This window comes from Colletotrichum acutatum, assembly GCF_030867785.1.
Source record: "Colletotrichum acutatum strain CBS 112980 chromosome Unknown BDZ83scaffold_175, whole genome shotgun sequence".
NCBI classification, from domain to species: Eukaryota; Fungi; Ascomycota; class Sordariomycetes; order Glomerellales; family Glomerellaceae; genus Colletotrichum; species Colletotrichum acutatum.
In genome coordinates this window covers 46,275-63,892 of record NW_026849169.1, presented here as the reverse complement: position 1 = coordinate 63,892, position 17,618 = coordinate 46,275, and the positions used below count along the sequence as shown (strand labels likewise).

General features: G+C 50.2%; 8 protein-coding genes across 8 annotated transcripts; 6 read left to right on the top strand and 2 right to left on the bottom strand.

Annotated features, from left to right (window-relative positions):
- Positions 1-2,410: 2,410 nt before the first annotated feature.
- BDZ83DRAFT_547215 (uncharacterized protein) lies at positions 2,411-3,872 on the top strand (the record flags this gene model as incomplete). The annotated part of the gene is made up of 8 exons (XM_060503456.1): positions 2,411-2,540; positions 2,645-2,869; positions 2,925-2,992; positions 3,065-3,292; positions 3,371-3,459; positions 3,513-3,578; positions 3,638-3,705; positions 3,763-3,872. Coding segments are annotated over 8 exons (984 nt in total), but the record flags the coding sequence as incomplete, so codon positions are not given.
- A 336-nt stretch (positions 3,873-4,208) lies between these two features.
- Positions 4,209-5,843, bottom strand: BDZ83DRAFT_134427 (FAD binding domain protein). The gene is made up of 3 exons (XM_060501238.1): positions 5,135-5,843; positions 4,709-5,081; positions 4,209-4,648 (listed from the first exon to the last, which is right to left on the bottom strand). Exons 1-3 carry the CDS (start codon positions 5,616-5,618, stop codon positions 4,249-4,251), a joined length of 1,257 nt encoding a protein of 418 aa, XP_060358736.1. The 5' UTR covers positions 5,619-5,843; the 3' UTR covers positions 4,209-4,248.
- Positions 5,844-7,533: 1,690 nt separating this feature from the next.
- Positions 7,534-8,454, top strand: BDZ83DRAFT_640833 (cytochrome P450). Its single transcript, XM_060509521.1, has 2 exons — positions 7,534-7,779; positions 7,824-8,454. The coding sequence occupies exons 1-2, from the start codon at positions 7,546-7,548 to the stop codon at positions 8,205-8,207; spliced, it is 618 nt and encodes a 205-aa protein (XP_060358735.1). The 5' UTR covers positions 7,534-7,545; the 3' UTR covers positions 8,208-8,454.
- A 196-nt stretch (positions 8,455-8,650) lies between these two features.
- Positions 8,651-11,569, top strand: BDZ83DRAFT_640830 (uncharacterized protein). Its single transcript, XM_060509520.1, has 8 exons — positions 8,651-9,031; positions 9,089-9,112; positions 9,185-9,288; positions 9,364-9,812; positions 9,865-10,181; positions 10,233-10,652; positions 10,708-10,949; positions 11,016-11,569. The coding sequence occupies exons 1-8, from the start codon at positions 8,981-8,983 to the stop codon at positions 11,512-11,514; spliced, it is 2,106 nt and encodes a 701-aa protein (XP_060358734.1). The 5' UTR covers positions 8,651-8,980; the 3' UTR covers positions 11,515-11,569.
- Positions 11,546-12,373, bottom strand: BDZ83DRAFT_591578 (short chain type dehydrogenase; the record flags this gene model as incomplete). Its single annotated transcript, XM_060506449.1, has 1 exon — positions 11,546-12,373. The coding sequence occupies one exon, from the start codon at positions 12,371-12,373 to the stop codon at positions 11,546-11,548; it is 828 nt and encodes a 275-aa protein (XP_060358733.1).
- A 291-nt stretch (positions 12,374-12,664) lies between these two features.
- Positions 12,665-14,399, top strand: BDZ83DRAFT_735427 (beta-lactamase/transpeptidase-like protein). Its single transcript, XM_060512966.1, has 3 exons — positions 12,665-13,090; positions 13,176-13,993; positions 14,048-14,399. Exons 1-3 carry the CDS (start codon positions 12,997-12,999, stop codon positions 14,306-14,308), a joined length of 1,173 nt encoding a protein of 390 aa, XP_060358732.1. The 5' UTR covers positions 12,665-12,996; the 3' UTR covers positions 14,309-14,399.
- Positions 14,400-15,230: 831 nt separating this feature from the next.
- Positions 15,231-16,409, top strand: BDZ83DRAFT_591629 (uncharacterized protein; the record flags this gene model as incomplete). Its single annotated transcript, XM_060506455.1, has 2 exons — positions 15,231-15,378; positions 15,832-16,409. 2 exons carry the CDS (start codon positions 15,231-15,233, stop codon positions 16,407-16,409), a joined length of 726 nt encoding a protein of 241 aa, XP_060358731.1.
- A 536-nt stretch (positions 16,410-16,945) lies between these two features.
- BDZ83DRAFT_536577 (uncharacterized protein) lies at positions 16,946-17,602 on the top strand (the record flags this gene model as incomplete). Its single annotated transcript, XM_060503365.1, has 1 exon — positions 16,946-17,602. A coding segment is annotated over one exon (657 nt), but the record flags the coding sequence as incomplete, so codon positions are not given.
- Positions 17,603-17,618: the final 16 nt, after the last annotated feature.

The window sequence follows — 17,618 nt, the reverse complement described above, 5'->3', positions numbered from 1 at the left end:
CAACGGCCTTACAGACGATCTGTCGTACGGCGAACGGTGCGATCTTCCGAGCGGCCGCTAAGCTTTCTTCCGGGACGCGGGCAAAGATGCGGAGGTCCTCCTTCGGCTGCGCCTGCGGCTGATCCTCGGCGGGGAGTGTGGCCTTCGGGCGGGCAGAGCTCTGGCAGCTCTGGCCGCTCCGGGTCGCCGCAGTGGTGTTGCCCGCCATCGGTGCGACGACAGCCGCCCAACTCCGGGCCGCTATTGGGCTTGTCTCGTGATTGATCAGTCTCTTGAGGGTTTGAATGACATAGGCAGTGGCTTCTTTCGCGATCTGCTTTCTAGAACCGTCAAAGCTGGCGACAACGCTGTCGACGGACCGTGCAATGGTCAGAAAGACGTCTTTCCGTGCCTCGTACTGTCTAGCTTCTTCTGCAAGGGCTGTCAAGACGGACCCTGTGGCAGATCCGCTCGGAGCAGATGCGGTAGAGGCTGCGGGCCCCTCGGCCGAGGTAGGGGCGTCGGTGGTGGCATCAAGCTGGCTTCCCGTTAGGCTGGGCCGGGTCGGCTGTGCCTCGGCGTCGCGGCGTCGCTTAGCTCTTGAGGTGGGGTTCGGCTCCGGAGGTGTCCCGGAGCCTGGTTCGGGGTCGGCTTGGTCGGCCGACATCAGTCCGGTGCCCGACGGCGGCTGTGAGGCCATCGCGGATGCGGGCTCCGGCAAGGGGAGGTGAAGAGTTTTCGGCTGTTAGTAATTTGGTGGTAGGCTCACTCATTCACTAACAGCAGATGCCAAGAAAAATTAGGCGAGAGGGAAGTTGACCTTCAGCCATACTCATCTGGGCATGTCACGAGGATCTTGGATATCATTGGCCAGCTCGGACCTGTTCAGTCTAGGGTCCTAGAACCCAGTTTGCTCGAAGAAACTCCATGGTTTGTATGTTATGAACCATAACGATCGATCTGCAACGGCCATTGGGTTTAATGACAGCCTCGATAGAGCTTGGAACAATCCACGTGTTCAATAGCGAGACCATGACGCTTACAAGATGGGCAAATGCTTGCCCAAAAGCTCTCTGTCATACCTTACGAGGAGACACCACTCGAGTCTGAACATGCGATCAAACGCCCCGCAAACCCCATGGTAGTAAGGACTAAGGATCCGTTCGGACTATGCGAAGCACGGGCAGCGACTGACTCACCTAACCATGCACGATGAGATGATCTATCAAGACTTCCTAAAATAAGGTTATGAGCTTTCTGATACACGAGTCAAAGATGATCAAGTCCTGAGACTCCGAACGCGTCGAAGACTTCCTTTGGCATGCTCTCAGGGGTTTTGGACCTGTCAATGAATCCGTGTCTTGCTGTAGGTCAAGATGGGCGTAAAGTCTCAATACTGGACGTTCGATATATCCAGACTTTTAGACGCACACGGAACGTTACTGCGTATTTCTTGGAGGAGTGTGCAGGGCTTGGTACGTTCTGTTCGCCTCATCGACGCGTGTTTACTCGGCGGGCAAGCTCCCATCAAGGGTAGTGAACACTTCAGTAGCTGCCACGTGGGAAAAGAGTTTTGGGCAAAAGTCTGTTCTGTCACCGTGTCACGATATCCTGTAAACGACACGAAAAGGCCCGCGCTTCCCATGGATCGAGTCATTCCCGAATCTGGACCGAGCCGGGCAACCAAACTGCCTGTGCCTTTGCGGAGCTGAACGCGCCGCTCTATGTCCCGTGGCACTCTATCGTCTCTTTATGCCCTGGCCACAAACCTTGTCCGAGTCCACGACAGCGTAGCTCGCGTGGGCAGTAATTTGGGCTCGCAATTCTTCAGCTGGCAGACAGTCTGACTCGGTGCAGCGAGCTTGACGATGACCATCCTCCGTTTTGAGTTTGGCTTCGCACCGACAACTGCATCGCCCAAATGTCTCATCCGCATGCGCCGCCTCCCCAGCAGGCCTGGGTTGCCCCGATCCACATAGCTTCTCGTTTCGCTCGATCTAGACTGCAACCGGCTGTAGCGACAATTAGTGGCCTCATAAAGAGGGTGGAGCCCCCATCCTTCAAACACGCGCAATGATCTCGTAATCATGGCTGGGCGTTGGTTCTGGACTTTTTTCCATCACGTTCATGATCACGCCAGGTGGGTAGACGACTTGCCTCAACCCTCAGATGACACACAGCCATGAGCTTGACCAGACTGCGCATCGCGGTTTGGATAGGATGCCTCGCCGTGGATCAGACAGTAGCATCGGCTTCCATACAACTGACCACAATATCAAATGCGACTTCGCCCGGGGTAACATCGCCAGCCCCCCTTGACCCGGCAGCAGCCGCGATGGAGCAGATGGCAGCCTCATTATCCCCATGCGCAGTAAGACTCCACTGATCTACTATTCTAATTGCATGTTGACTCAGGGTATCGTAGTTGAATTGCACAACGACAGAGGTTGCAAAGTCATCTTGCAACGCCACTGACTTTGTGTGTATTTGCACAGATCATTTGCTGAACGGAAACATTGGCGCATGTTTGGCACGGCATTGCACTGTGACTGAGTCTCTACGTATGACATCACTTGTTTGGAAGCAGTCTTCTTTCGAAGCCCATCTATCTCTTTGCTTGCAAGACAATGCACATACAGTATGCTGACAGGCGTTCAACCACCAGAGGCACAGAAATACTCGAGAACGTCTTGCAGAGTGCCCATTCGTCGCAACACGGATCAAGGTCCCATCACATGGACTCTCTTATCTGTTGCGCTGGTGGCTCTAGCTGCTCGACTAATCTCCAAAATTCCTTCTCTAAACCCTGCATTCTCGTTCGGCTGGGACGACTGGTTAATCCTTGCATCTACCATTGCGTTGATACCAGCAGACATCGGATCGCAAATCTGTGTGTTCACGGGCTGGCATCCTTAATCAAGAAGTATGGCTGACCATATCCGTAGTGATCGGCATAGGTCTGGGGCAGGACATATGGATGGTATCTCCAGACAACATCACTCAGATACTATTGGTAAATATTGACCCAAGAACCCCATGCTTCCAATTAGTAGAGTACAGATAGCTTACTGACACAAATGTCAAGCTCTTCTTCGTCGAAGAGCTTCTCTACTCATTCGTTGTAGCTGTCACCAAGTTGTCAATCCTCATCTTCTACCTGCGTCTCTTCGCCGAGACCTGGTTCCGGGTCGTTTGCTATGTTATGCTAGGGGTTACAACGGTCTACGGCATCGGGCAGATACTAGGTATCGTCCTCGTATGTTCACCAGTCAGTTATAATTGGACTCAGTGGGATGGTGAGCACAAAGGAAAGGTACATGCTCGAAAGATTTCGCCCTGGCGCATTACCATTCGATTCGGATCACTGGCTGACGTTGATACCAATTTTCAGTGCGGAAACGTCAATGTCATGGCATTCATCAATGGAGGAGTGAATATCGCCATCGACTTCATTTTATTCATTCTGCCAGTCACTCAGTTGTAAGACGATGTCAGAGGCTGCTCATTACCTGATTACTGATCAAAGCATCTAGTATCACTGTCTCCTGGACTCTTAAGAAAAAGATTGGTGTGAGCCTTATATTTCTAGTTGGTTTATCGTAAGTACCTCTACAAATATCACATCATGTCTTTCGGAGGGTTACTGATTACTCCATAGGGTGACGGCCTCGAGTGGGATCCGGCTGGCTACATTGGCAAAGTTTGGCGGAACGCAGAATCCAACCTGTTAGTGGGATCTCACAAAATTGCGAGACTGAAACTGACTCTAGAATCTACATACAGATGATTACAAAGAACTATCGATTTGGTCTTTGGTTGAGATGCACATGAGTGTCATTTGTGCGTGTATGCCGGGGATGACGTCCTTTATCCGACGCGTGTCTCCACGGATGTATCGCATGAAGCAGTATACGCCCCAGTTGCCCGACAGGAATCAACCACGAACAGGGCGTTCCGTCGCTCGCCGTATTCAAGACACCTTGGCACGCATCACTACAATTAGGATGACGGACAATCGCTCGGGCTGGCAGAGCTCACAAGCAACCGGAAAGAGCAGCGGCACGGAGAGCTCAACAACTAGCGACCCAAGACCAAACGCATACAAAGACTACCTGTCTTACGCACCTTATGCGGATGGCCAGGAAGGGGGAACCGAGTTGAACGCGCTGAGAAGTAGAGAGGTTACGTAAACTTGTTGCAATGGTCAGGAAGCACAGTATAAAAGTATCCCTGTTTCCAAACTCTGTCTCCAACTTGAAGCTCGGATGATCATCTAGCAAATTCGGAACTTGGGAGATCATTGATGCTCCCAAAGTCCGCCAGTGAGGTTGTAATCCCATCGTAAGTCCAGTTGAACTTCATCCTCTGCATAATAATCTTAGGTGAAACTTTAGCTGCCGCCACTCTTGAGTTCAGCTGAACCTGAGATGCGCGGCTACACCTGACTTGATCCCATTGCTTCAGCTTATCGGGCAATTCGTCTTTTGTGAAGTCTGGATGAACTAAAATCCCGAATGCTTCAGCATCTTCCAAAGCTTGATTGGCTCCTTGTCCTTGATACGGCACCATAGGGTGGGCTGCATCGCCAATCAAAACAGTTGAATCTTTCGTAAAGGTACTCAAAGGGTCTGCATCACGGAGTTGATAGAGTTTGACGTCAGACAAGGTTCTTATAATGTTGTAGTCAGGTTAGCGTTCCTTCATCTCGAAATGTGGTAGGGGAGCTCACTTCATGAGTTGTAGAAGCCACGATGGAAAGTCCTTGAAACTCTCAAGCATTTCATGTACATCGCCATCTTTAGTCCAAGACTCTTCGGTCTGTTGCCGGAGCATACTCTCTGGGACAGCGCATGCAAAGTTCATGACTTCCAGGTTGCGACAGGGATATACAACAACATTTCGGTTCGACCCGTCTGTCGCAATGAAGGAAGACAGAAAAACGCCATTCCCATACTTTAGTACATCCGGAATTTCTCCGAGAATATCCGATATTCTGGAACAGCTGATGGTGAACCTATACAAAGAAAGGTTCGCGGGAGTTGACTCGGCATAACACGGACCAGCAACAGCTCGACGGACTTTCGAATGAATGCCGTCCGCACCTAGATATGCTTAAGGTTCAGTTGTCTTAGTTTATCACAGCGACTAGACGTACCAATGATGAGATCCGCTTTGATCTCGGACCCGTCTTCCAAAATGACAGCTCGATCTTGAGGGTCAACTTGCACAACGCCAGAGTTGTAAATAATTTTAGCAGGATTGCCAGATAGACCCAGATCCGGGCTTGTTGCGGCTCGTAGGAGAGCATCTTTGAGATCCTGGCGATGGACCATCCACCACTCGGAACCGAAGCCTTTGAAGCAGTCAATCCTTGATTCTTTAATCAAGTTACCGTTTTGGTCATAACTCCTGAAGCCACTAGACACAACGGCTTTCAGGGACCCCTTAGTAAGTCCAAGTCTGGCTGCCATTTTCGAGCCATTTGGACCTAGCCCAACAGCAGCACCACTTTCTCTCACTTCAGGATCATTACGCTCGTATATGGTGACATCATGAGCCTCTCGCAAGACGCGTGCCGCTGCGAGTCCCGCTATGCCACCGCCGATGATGGCAACTTGAAGTGTTTTGGAACTTGTCATCTTATGCCCAGGCAGTAAAGCTTTTCTCCCAGCAGTCGAAGAATCGAAGTCAATTCTTTCCAGAGCAAAGCGATCAAAGTAGAAGTTGTGTGAGGCTGGTCTGAAGTTTGAGTCGGTTGCGTCTTGCCCTCATGTCGGCTGGCGTGATAAATCATTCGGCTTTGTAAATGGCCACAGCTTCTCTGAATCGAAACTGACACAGTTGGCATGTATTTCTGGAAAAATTATGACTCGGCTCCCGCTTCTACCTCCCGGCAATGAGATAGACTTTCGTGTTATACCCGTCGCTCTCGGACGACAAGTGGGTCTTGAGAACACCCGGCTTTCGGAAACCGGAGTCCGGAAAACCTACCAGTACTTGTAGATCCCAACTTTCCGTGCGACCAAATATCTGTGAGTTAGTATGTGACTGTGATAGCGGAAGCTTAGCATCGCCCAAGTTTCGAGACTTGCTCTGCCGGATGTCGGCCGTTTCGCGAAAACGGAAAGCCGGCTTTCAGTGTCGATGAAGCAGCTTGAGAATAGATGTGTTTTCTAAGACCCCACAATCCCAATCCAATCAGGGGCTACTGATCGCCAATTGTTTTTTGCAATCTGTTGGGCATGATGAGTTGTGGGCATTCGAGGGGCGTATTGGTGTTTGATTCGAGATGAAGTCTTGTCGTCAATGAATGGTGATGAAAAGAGGCATTCTTGTCCGATATGATATAAGAATAGGAGTACTGCAAGTGAAACTTTAATCTACACACTCGCTGACTTTCAAATTACCGAATCATAACATCACTACCGCAGGTCTCTAGCCATGTTCTCTACTGTTTGGGTCTGGGTTCTTCTATGCGGCGTTGCCGCTGCTCTCGCGTATCGCCGATCAGTCTCCAAACTGTCTGGAATCCCCTTGGTTGGATTCGAAGTCAAAGACCCTCAACAACGAAAAGGCCAATACACCTTCAATGCTCCGGGTATTGTACAGACAGGATACGAAAAGGTATGCAGCTTCATTCTTTTGGGTGGATGTTCCGGACTGAACGGTTACTTTAGTTCAAAGATAGAATCTTTGGCGTGGACACAGCAGATGGTACGAGCAACTTCACGTTGTCAAAGTCCTCCTCGATTGCGTTGCTGACACAGTAGGTCAGGTGTCAAACTCATCTTTCCTCATCAATATGTGGACGAGATCTCGAAAGAGCCAGGACTTAGCTTCCAAAACTCTCTTGACGAAGTAAAAACAGAAGAGTCCTGAAGCCAGATTTTCCATGCTAAAAGAGCTTAGGATTTACTGATCGATTACACATACATGGGCGGACTGAAGCAGTTTGCATTGTCTACTTTCAAGAGGGAAATCACACCTCATCTTCGTCAGTTTTCCCTTCAAGACGCTTTTCCAATGTAGGACTAACTTTCGCTGTTTGTAGCTATGTTCATTCCTGACTTCATTTCACTCATTGACGGTTATATCCCCAACGCACTCACTGAATCCGAAGGCAAGTTACGAATACATTCTCTCCAGCCAGGCTGATATACTCACAACTATACTTGGCTAACGTGATACCCGATAGAATGGACTTCAGTCAACATCTACCCGAAAATGCTTCGTATGCTTGGCATACTAACGGCAAGAGTCATGATTGACAGTGATGCCCCTCACAACGAGACTTGGGTCACTCTGACCACCGAGTACCTGCATGCTGGTGTGAGACACGCGCATGCCTTGAAGTTCTGGCCCCCGATTCTGAGGCCGCTTGTTCATCGATTTGTGTCAGGATACGCAGAGGTTCAGAGGCAACTCAACCTTGGAAGGTCGATAGTTGTCGACGCTATCCGCAAAATTGATGAGCGAGAGAAGATCGGCGTACCAGAGCCTCAACCGACGAGTGTGCTTTACCATATGTCTCGCAAGGCACCAGGTACTTCTTCTGCGGTCATTGACATGCATCTTAAGGAGCAACTCAATCTTGCTGTTGGGGGAATACACACCACCTCTGCCGTGCTCACCCAGACGCTGTTTGAACTTTCGGCACATCCTGAGTATATTCCAGAGTTGAGGAAAGAGGTGGTTGATACTTTGGTCAAATTCGAAGGCGCATTTTCGAAAGCTGCTTTGTGGGATATGCACAAGTTGGACAGTTTCATTCGGGAAACTCATCGCCTGAACTCGCCAAATCTGAGTATGTCAGTCATGAACCGTGAGCCGTGGGTGAAACTAACGATATCTTAGCAACTCTACAGAGACGTGCTATCCAGGATGTCACCCTCTCAGACGGTACCTTCATCCCGAATGGCACAAAACTCGAGTTTCCCACGTTCGCTATCCACCGTGATAGTGAGTTCTTCGATAACGCTCCTGATTTCGACGGTTTCAGATTCTTGAAGCTACGTCAAGAAGATGACAAAGAAGGCGGAAAGCATCACTACGTCAGTGCTCGCAGGGATATGTTGGGCTGGGGTTTAGGAAAGACGGCATGTCCTGGGCGGTTCTTAGCCGATGTCGAGATCAAGCTGATTGTCGCATTCATCCTGATGAACTACGATATCAAGAACCCGGACGGCCAAGGCAGACATGCGCATGTTCATTTCGAGAACCAGGTATGAAGTCTCATTAGATATTCAAAATCAAATCGGCAATGACTGACAATCAAGCAGGTTTTCCCTGATCCCGTCAACCCAGTACTGATGAAGAAGATTTTGTGCGAAGACATTGACGAAAATGGCCATGTGAGACAGTAGAACAGGGGGGGGCTGCACGTGAAAATCGCCAGAGCAGCACTCAAGGATTCACATTTCTCGACATGGGATATTCTTTTCCTTTCGTAAAGTGTAAAGTCAGAAATTGGCAGACTCTCTATTTCTTATTTTTGTGAAGCTCATTTTGTGTCCGCCTCAGCATTGAGTAGAGTCAAAAGTAGAAATTGCTTATGGACCCCTCTTAGTGATCGTGATGTTGCCTTGGTCCAGAGTGGAGCTGTACTTGGCAATCACTGTCCACAGTTTTACAGCTTGAGGTTAAATTTTATGTGTACAACATGCCCCAGAAAGGTCTAGTATCTTTGTGGATCATCCCACCGGCAACGGTGGCCGAACCCCACGGGCCCGAGATCCCTCATTGATATGGGCCACCCGGATCAATACCATTTCGATCGATGACCGCCTCACATAGATCTCCGTCCGAAGTCCGTCCGGATGTTGAAGTGTTGGTTCCAACCACCAGTACTGACTTCCGGCCAGACTGCCCTACTCACACATCCTTTTGCTATCCTTCCGCCTTGTTCACACCCCTTTCGGACACAATATTCCGAGCTGGAGATAGCCGCATAGATTCATGGTCAGCACTGTCCTGACGAACTTGATTTGCTGCATGGTAAAGTATGGCATTTCAAATCGGGATCACTGACGATGCTGCGCCGAGAAACCGTGCCGTAAGTGGTCCCACCTTTCCGCTATTGACAGAGTATCGAATACTGATCTAGGCCTAGTGTGACTTTTGCTTCGAAAAGAAGGTAAGCGCTTGCTGTACCTGTATCAAAGCATGCTATTAGAAATATACATGTAGTACTAACTTTGTTGAAAAGATCAAGTGCGATAGAGAGGATCCTTGTGCCAATTGTCTAGCGGCTTCCGTGGACTGTTTGCGTAGGCGGCCCAAGAGAAGAATCAGACATGCAGCTTATGTGAGGTGTGTTTCAATCTTCTATCAGGCCATGAAGAGTCTCGACCCGGTGACACCAATTGACACATGGAAATGGTGTAGAAATAATCCATCTGCCATCACATCAGCTCGGAGGAACCCTCCATCGCCAAGATTAACGCCTCGCAACTCACCAGCTGCTCCCCGGCAATCCTCGCAGGGTAGCCCTTTAATTCTTCAACAACGCTCAGAACCAAAAAATCACGATGAGGGATACGTGCCAGGGGAGACTCCTGCTTCCCAGAACAGCAAGCAAAAGTCAATTTGTTCCAACACCACTGAAACGGGACCAGCTGCTGCACAAGCTCACAGTCATATCGGATCGGAGCTGAAGTCACGCCTGGGGCTAGATGCGGGAAAACGAGAAGTTCTCAGAGCAGCTCTGGCGTTTGCAAACCAGGCGTCACAGCAACCAAGAGTCATTGCGTACGAAGAGAATTCTTCGCCAGCCTTTGATATCTTCAGCGAGACATCTTATCCAACAGCCGAGAGTCTTTATCTCATACTTTCAAGTCAGCAACCTCCTTTACTGTGTCCTGTCAAATAGTGCTGATGGAATCCAAGGTCCCCGAAAAAGTGTCGGCCAGTCTTTTACAATGGACATCGGGTCTGTCATTTCTGAAGAAACGCTAGAGCGTCAAGCCCTTGAACTGATTGAAAAGTCTGTCAATGGTGCGACGCGTGTTCATTACATAGTGACTGTGAACTTCTTTGTCTGGATGTATCTAGGAGCCTCTAACTTTCATACGACAGGCTCTGTTATGGCACAGCATATTCTGAAGAGGCGTCAACAGTACGAGAAGAATTTGCATGCAGCCTTATGTCGTATAGGTGTCCTGGACCAGCCAAGCTTGCCACTGCTTCAAGCACTGCTTTCCGGTGTGAGTATTGCGCAACTCGTTCTGTTGAATTCTTCATGCTGAGACTTTCAGGCCATGTTCATGCTCCTCTCGGGGAAGTTGGAGATGTGTTGGCAGTTGAGTGCGTCAGCATCGAGGGTATGCATGGCCTTGGGTGGACCTCGCCGGATCAGCTCTCAGACCATGGCTGCCCATGAGCTGCGAGAAACTCGGTATACTTTATCGATCTGCTACATGTTTGATAGAGCGCTGGCTCTGAGCATGAACCGCTGCCTCTCTCTGCCTGAATTCGACATGAACCCTGCGGAACTGGTGCCAACTGACGCAAAGAAGCCATACACTTCACTCATTCAAGTCTTCCTGCAATTGGCCGAGGTTCAATCCGACATTGTCCACCACACGAAGATCAAGAGTATGAAGGCACGGGAAGATGTTGAAACAGTCCAAACATTGCAAGGAAAGATGTGGAAAATTAAAGAAACCATCAGAGAGGTGAGGGTAATCGAGCACGTAGAATAGGCGGAGAGCTTTTACTAATTGAGGATAGTGTCAAAAGCAGCCCTTGCATATCGAGGAGAAGTATCTTCAGGCCGAGTGGATGGGCGTAGATTTTGTCTATCATTCCGTCATGACATCTGTTGTCAAGATCCACCCGTACCTGATGGATGATACTGGTTTACACCAGCAATTGCTCGGCTACGCTCGCACATCTCTTAGTTCCCTATCTGAGATGTTGAGCATCGCTAAAAGTTTGGTGGATTTTCACCTATTTCGGGTTTCAGTTTCGTGGCAAGTCCATCTTCTACGTTCAAGTTTCCTTCAAAAAGACGTTATGGTTAACAGCTGGCTGCCTAGGCTTATTTTGTTATATCCTGTTTACCCCTTTTTCGTCATTTTCACCCACACAGTCAACACCTCGAGTCTCCAAGATTACAGCTTAATAACTCAGGTTACAACAAGTCTCCAGGAATTTGCTGGTCATAATCCAGCCTTGATGGGAGTCCAAAAGTTGTTCGAAGAGTTCGTGAAACTCTGTAAGCCTATCTTTGAGGTGAACAGGTCGATCGATGCTATACCTCCAGCGCTCCCAGAAACAGGGAATCTGCCACCGCAAAAGACGACGCCACACACACACCATAACAGGGTTTCTCAAGGACTTTCGAGCCCTTCGGAGATAGTGTCTTTCACATCGTTGGTACAGGATGCACTTTCTGTTCCAGTAGCAGGGGAACATGCAGTCAGCGGTATCACATTCCCTGACTTGAGCACTCTGGAAGAGAACGAGTTGTTAGCAGAGTTATATAGCACCCATCCATCAATAGGCTGGATAGATGGCAATTGGTCCCTATCATAAACTTGTAAGGCTAGAATTGTAAAGACTATGGTCAATCAAGAAACGTTCCTCCCGAAACATTCAGACTAGCACCATTGACCCAGCTAGCTCTCTCCTCTGTCAGGAATGCAACTGCGAAAGCGACATCTTCAGGCAGCCCAATCCATCCATCCACCGGGGTCCTTGCATCGAATATTTGCGTCAAAAAAGCGCCGCCAGTTCTCTGCAGTTCTCCAAGAAATTGCGGCGATTTGATAATGCCAGGAGATACCGCATTCACGGTACAGCCATAGACAGGCGGTAACTCTTTCGCCAGACAACGGGTAAGAGTCGCAATCGCACCTTTGCTGGTGGCATACGCCAGTTGCTGAACCTCGGGGTCTGTCGATACAGCAGAAGTGATATTGATGATCCTGCCGCCGCCACCCTCCGACTTAGGTGGGAGATGCGGTAACGCTGCCTGACACACCAAGAACGGTCCGCGGACGTTGGTCAACATTGACGCATCCCACAAGTCGACGGTTGTGTCCTCTACTTTAGCAAGTGTTGCTTTAGCTGCATTGTTGACGACGATGTCGATCTTCCCAAATTTGTCGACGGCGGCTTGCACAAGATGAGAGGGGCCGCTCGTGGTCGAAATGTCTGCTTCCACGGCAGTCCAAGGGCTCGTCAGGCTTTCCCCAAGATCGTTCGCAGCGCTTTCCAACTCGGGCCAACCGTAGTTGATAACCACCGAAGCCCCTCGAGCGGAGAGTTCTCTAACAATGGCAGCCCCGATGCCGGACGAAGAGCCCGTCACTAGGGCTACCTTGCCTGCTAGCGCATCGGGGACGACGTCTTTAGGGGGGTTGATTCGTTTGCGGCTCGCGATAGCTTCCATGATCGAACCGTCTGATTATCAATTGTTCGAGTTTGAAAAGTTTACTTTCTTCAAGGTCACTGAGACTGTCTATTCAAAAACGACCTGAAGAAATATATCAAATACCGTGGGAGCTTTCTCAGCCTAAGGTACTAGACGTCCAGATCTCGAGTGGGCCCTGGCTTTCAGAACTGCTTCGAGTCGGACCACGTTCGCGGCCGGAAGTCGGCGTTCAAAGACAAAAGTCCGAAACTCATAATCACTGCGTGATACTGCCTCAATATTGAATGCTTTCCGTCTAGTCATCTACACACTCTTGTTAAAGTCGACGGATCATGCCGAAACATGGGTTATTTATGGTTCGGATTTCGGCCGGAAATCAGCGTTGCCAGCTTCCGGTCTTCCGGCCTGTGCAACCGTGTTACTTTGGACTTCATTCAACAACGATGACAAGGAAGAACGGTGACGCATGAGTCCAAGACGCATTTGTATCAGTAAAGACTCAACCACCAGCTGGCCGATCCTCGTTGGAAAAGAGAACGTCAGTGATCGCCTTGGCTTCACTTAAGGGGTCGAATGACATTCTCGCGTGAGGTTGAAACGTAAACTTCTGCGGCAGCACATCAAAGAAACTTATTACCAAGATGTCGACATCTTTCCAAAGTCTGGCTGTAGCAGAAACACGCCCGGATGCTGATGGCGTCACGGGCCTGGCCGTGTTTGCGACCGATTCATCAGGTGAGTCTTCGTGCAACATGATGCTTTCCAAGGATCCAGGCTTTCAGGACCCATCGATGTGAGGAGGCTGCTCACAATCGTTAAGGGAACCAATTTATCGAGGAGTATTTTGGCCGAAGCAGCACCATCAAGTCCGACAAAATCGGAAAGGACAGTGTATTCTGGATCTACTCGATCACGAAAACAATTACAGCGATTGCTGCTTTGCAGTGCGTGGAGCGAGGCCAGATCAAACTAGACGATGAGGTTTATGATGTTCTTCCCGAACTTAAGGACTTTCAAGTCCTTGGCCATGACCAAGCGGGCAATGTGACGCTTCACCCACACAAGAAGAAGATCACTCTTCGCCATCTGCTTTCTCACACCAATGGCATTGGTGTGGACGTCTTTGACCCGAGACTTCAGGCCTGGCGGATGTCTCGTGGAGAACATCCCCAAGCTTTTTCGGGCGACTCAAAGAAGGCATACACTATCCCTCTTCTCTTCGAGCCAGGCCATGGCTGGGCTTATGGAGGAGGCGTTGAGTGGGCCGGGATCCTGGTTGAGAGACTGAACAAGATGAAGCTCGGAGAGTACATGAAGGCCAACATCTTTGACCGTCTGGGAATGGCCAGTACAACATTCCATCCTGACAGAGATCCTACAATCAAGGAGAGACTAGTTGAGACAAGTACGAGAATCTCGGATGGCACACTCGTGCCCATGGAAGGCCCTTACCCCGCTGTCACGGAGGACGACAGTGGAGCTATGGGTCTCGTCTCGAGTGTACCGGACCTCACCAAGTTGACAACTGACCTTCTTCAAACTGAGCCGACGATTCTCAGCGAAGAGTCTTTGAAGGAATTGTTCTCGCCACAGTTCAGCGCCGACTCGTCATCCGCTGGGATGCTCGCTTATGGTGCAGTAAGTCTGCCATGAAATAATCCCTTCGAAACAAAGATACTAACAAATTTCAAGATGATGTACGGCCGGCTGACTGGAGAGGAGTATGATCCTTCAAAGGTTGGTCAAGCTCCAGGAGCTTACTTCATCAAGAAGGACACTAGGATCCTGCCTGGCGGCACCCTCGTCATGACAGGCATTCCGAACCTAGTCTGGTTTGTGAACCGCAAGAAGGGCATAGGCGGCTTCTACGCGAGCGCTATCATGCCGCCCGATGACGCCAAAAGCACAAAGTTGATACAAGAGTTTCTTAAGGAAGTTTTCAGCGGAAAATGAGGGTCAATATCTCTTCGTTGCGTTCAAATCCTCTAGGCAGACATGATGTACATATATCAAGATCTTGTGCAGTGTATCGAAATTATGCAGTAATTTTCTCTGAGAGTGCGAGAAGATCGGCGCACCGTTCATTTCAACCCCTGGATTCAGCTGCTTGTTAGCGCCATCAGAAGACCCTTGCTGGCATCACCGCAGATCAGCTAGTGTTCCTCGGATTGGCTTTCATTGGTCAAGACTCGGATGAAAGACACATCCCAAGGAAGCAAAAGAAAGCACAGGATGCAGCCTTCTTGTTTCCCATACTGACTCTTTCTGCTCTAGCTTCTGAACCAAGACCACCGGGTGGGCGGAGGAGGAAGGGCTACAACACAAAAGACCCATGATTCCAGGTGCGCGGGTCACACTAATCGAATGATCACTAATACACATATTTCGCAGTGAAATGCTCTCAAGTTAGCAACTGGAGTAGTTTGCCATATTGCAAAAGTATTGGGCGGGCCCATGCTCGTTGTAACAGAATGCAAATACAGATTGAATGTCAATCCACTGTTAGCACCCGTATAAACTTCCCACGGGCATCACATAACGAAAAACGAACCAGGTTTGGCGAGTCATGTCACGGGAGAACATTGCCGGGTGCAACAATCCTCGAGATCCATAGGTATTCAATTTGACGTCACTAGTGCCAGCACGGCAGCAGTACTATTCACCCGACTCAAACTAGTCTCAATTCTCCGTAGATTTACGCCTATACCCAAAAGATGTTCCCTTTGTTCGGGAGCTAACGCCAGAGTCTACGTCCCCGCAGACGCTCTACGCTTGCCCTCCCTTCAGTGTGTGTCCCTTCTTCTCTGTTCATTCCGTCAGAAATTCTCCATCACGAAAGGAACATCACAGCTAGAAGCACTTGGAGTAGATCAAAATGGCCGAAACGACGACATTACCACATATCTCAAGCCTAGTCCAGCCTGCGATACGAACAGTGGTGTCCAGCGAGGACAACTGGAAGGGCAAGACGAGCCCTGCGGAGAGACGGAAGATCCAGAACAGGCTCAATCAGCGAACGTGGAGTAAGCCGCGCACCCACCTCATGCAACCTGCTTACGCCAGCCTTTGATTGCCCATCGGTTGATGGAATTTTCGACCACATCTCGTCCATTGACATGTGCTTACTCGTCTATCTTTTGCGACAGGACAACGAAGAAAAGCTGAGAAGCAACAGCAGCGCCAGGCGAAGACCCGAGAGTCTGGTACGGACGACAGGAAACCCTCGTCCCTTCCCTCGTCCAGCAGCAGCCTGTCGCTGCTGTCCCCCAGCGCCATCGTAGCAAGCTCGAAGTGGGCAGCGGCATTGCCGGCCGCCTCCGTGGCCAATGACAATGGCACGACGACTTACGTGACGGTGGAAATGTCTCGGCAGGACCTGCACAAGTCGAAAACGAGCTCGCAGAGAAGCGCCAAGTACATGACGCTGATGGCCTTGAAGTACATCGGACGGCAACGACAAATTGCAGACATTCGAGACGAGGACTTGGACGACATATATCAGCTGTTCCTACAGCACGCGCATGAGAGCCGAAGGAGCCCGAGCCCGGATCCAATGTCGGATTCACTAATACCGCTCGTGCAATTCAATTTGTTCCGCGGCTTGATGGAGAACATGAAGACGTTGGGTATCACTATGCCCATGATCTGTGACGACGACTGCGTGTCTCCCTTTGGAAGCGACCCTATGTACAATGCCAACACCACTTGGAATATCCCGTACTTTTTGAAGCCGACGGAGACGCAGTTGACAACTGTACACCATCCCTGGCTCGACTTTTTGCCCCTACCGAGGATGCGGGATAACTTGATCAAGGCCGGGGATGACTGGGACGACGAGGCGCTGTGTCTAGACATGGTAGGCGACGGAGATGCGCCATCTGGAAAAGGAGGCATGATTCTGTGGGGAGAACCATGGGATCCCCATAGCTGGGAGGTCACAGAGGACTTTGTCGAGAAGTGGCGGTGGATCCTTGAAGGGTGCGAGGAGATCATCAGGTCGTCTAACTACTGGAGGGCAAAACGAGGCGAAAAGAGGATGAGGGTGAGAATATGAAGACCAAGTTGCTGCCATGGTCATAACTACATCAACGCCATGTTCCACGGTTGGTTGACTCTTTTGATCCAGGTGCCTGTGAGTTGGCCGCGCCATTGGCAGTAGATGAAATCAGGTGGAATGAGACAATGCGTCCGACCAATCCTTGACTTTCCACGAGGCGCTTGCAGATGATCCGACCACCGGTAAGCCGGTGACGCGGAGGCCGGGCGGCATTGAGCTTACTACGCCCGATGCACCACGCGCTAAAGCCATCTTGCCAACTACATGTTCAGCATCCCCTGTAATCGCCCATGCGGTCCTTGGTTCGACTCAGCTTCGGGAGGTGGGGGACCGGTCGCCGGTGTCATCAGTATTCCTCGCTCCAGCATCGAGGTCAGCCAAGAATCAGAATTATCTTCAAAGACGGCATTGCTGCCCATGCCGACCCATCAAGAGCACCGCAACGGCAGGTATTCTCCGAGTCCTCGACGGCCAGGGTATTGCCAACCTCCCAGGCAACAATAGCGAATCATCTGCGCAACTGTGACATTGACAAATGGGGCTGGGTGATCTACCGCACCACATATGGTGACGATGAAGCTTGGGAACGTTGCAAAGAGATCATCTCCTACCGTACACGCCGCAACATCGCAGACTCGGACGCACCAGGCATTGCAAAGAGCCTCGAGTTGACTTTCGTTGACGATAAATCCTTGTTTGATGGGGCTTCAAAGCATCAACTCCGATCTCATTTTCGCACCTGGTCCCTGGACGCATTTCAATCGGAGAACCCAAGAGCAAAAGATGTGAGCGGAGACCTAGGATATTGGATGCAAGGCTGTGGCGTCCCTCGATATGTGTATTTCTTCCAGGTAAACCTGCAGTCCCTCCGGAGTATCGTGTTCGAGGCGCCCCAACCGCCTGACTACGATCTTGACTGTGAGAGCCACATCAACTTCATCGACGCCTACTGGAAACCGATGAGAGAATTGGCAGCAGTGCTACGACATACAGAACAAGACGAGGTCGATGCTTTCGAGACCGCTCATGAGCCTATCGAGGGGTGCGGGGAAGAGAACGTCGGATGGATGAAGGTGTCTACTGAGACGATGGGTTCCGATTGGTATGAGGTATGGCTCAGCAGTATCGGCGGCGATGCCAGCATTTGGTATGCCTTCTACCAACGCCCGCCCGAGAAGGTGTACTGGTGAGAAAGACGCGGAGAGC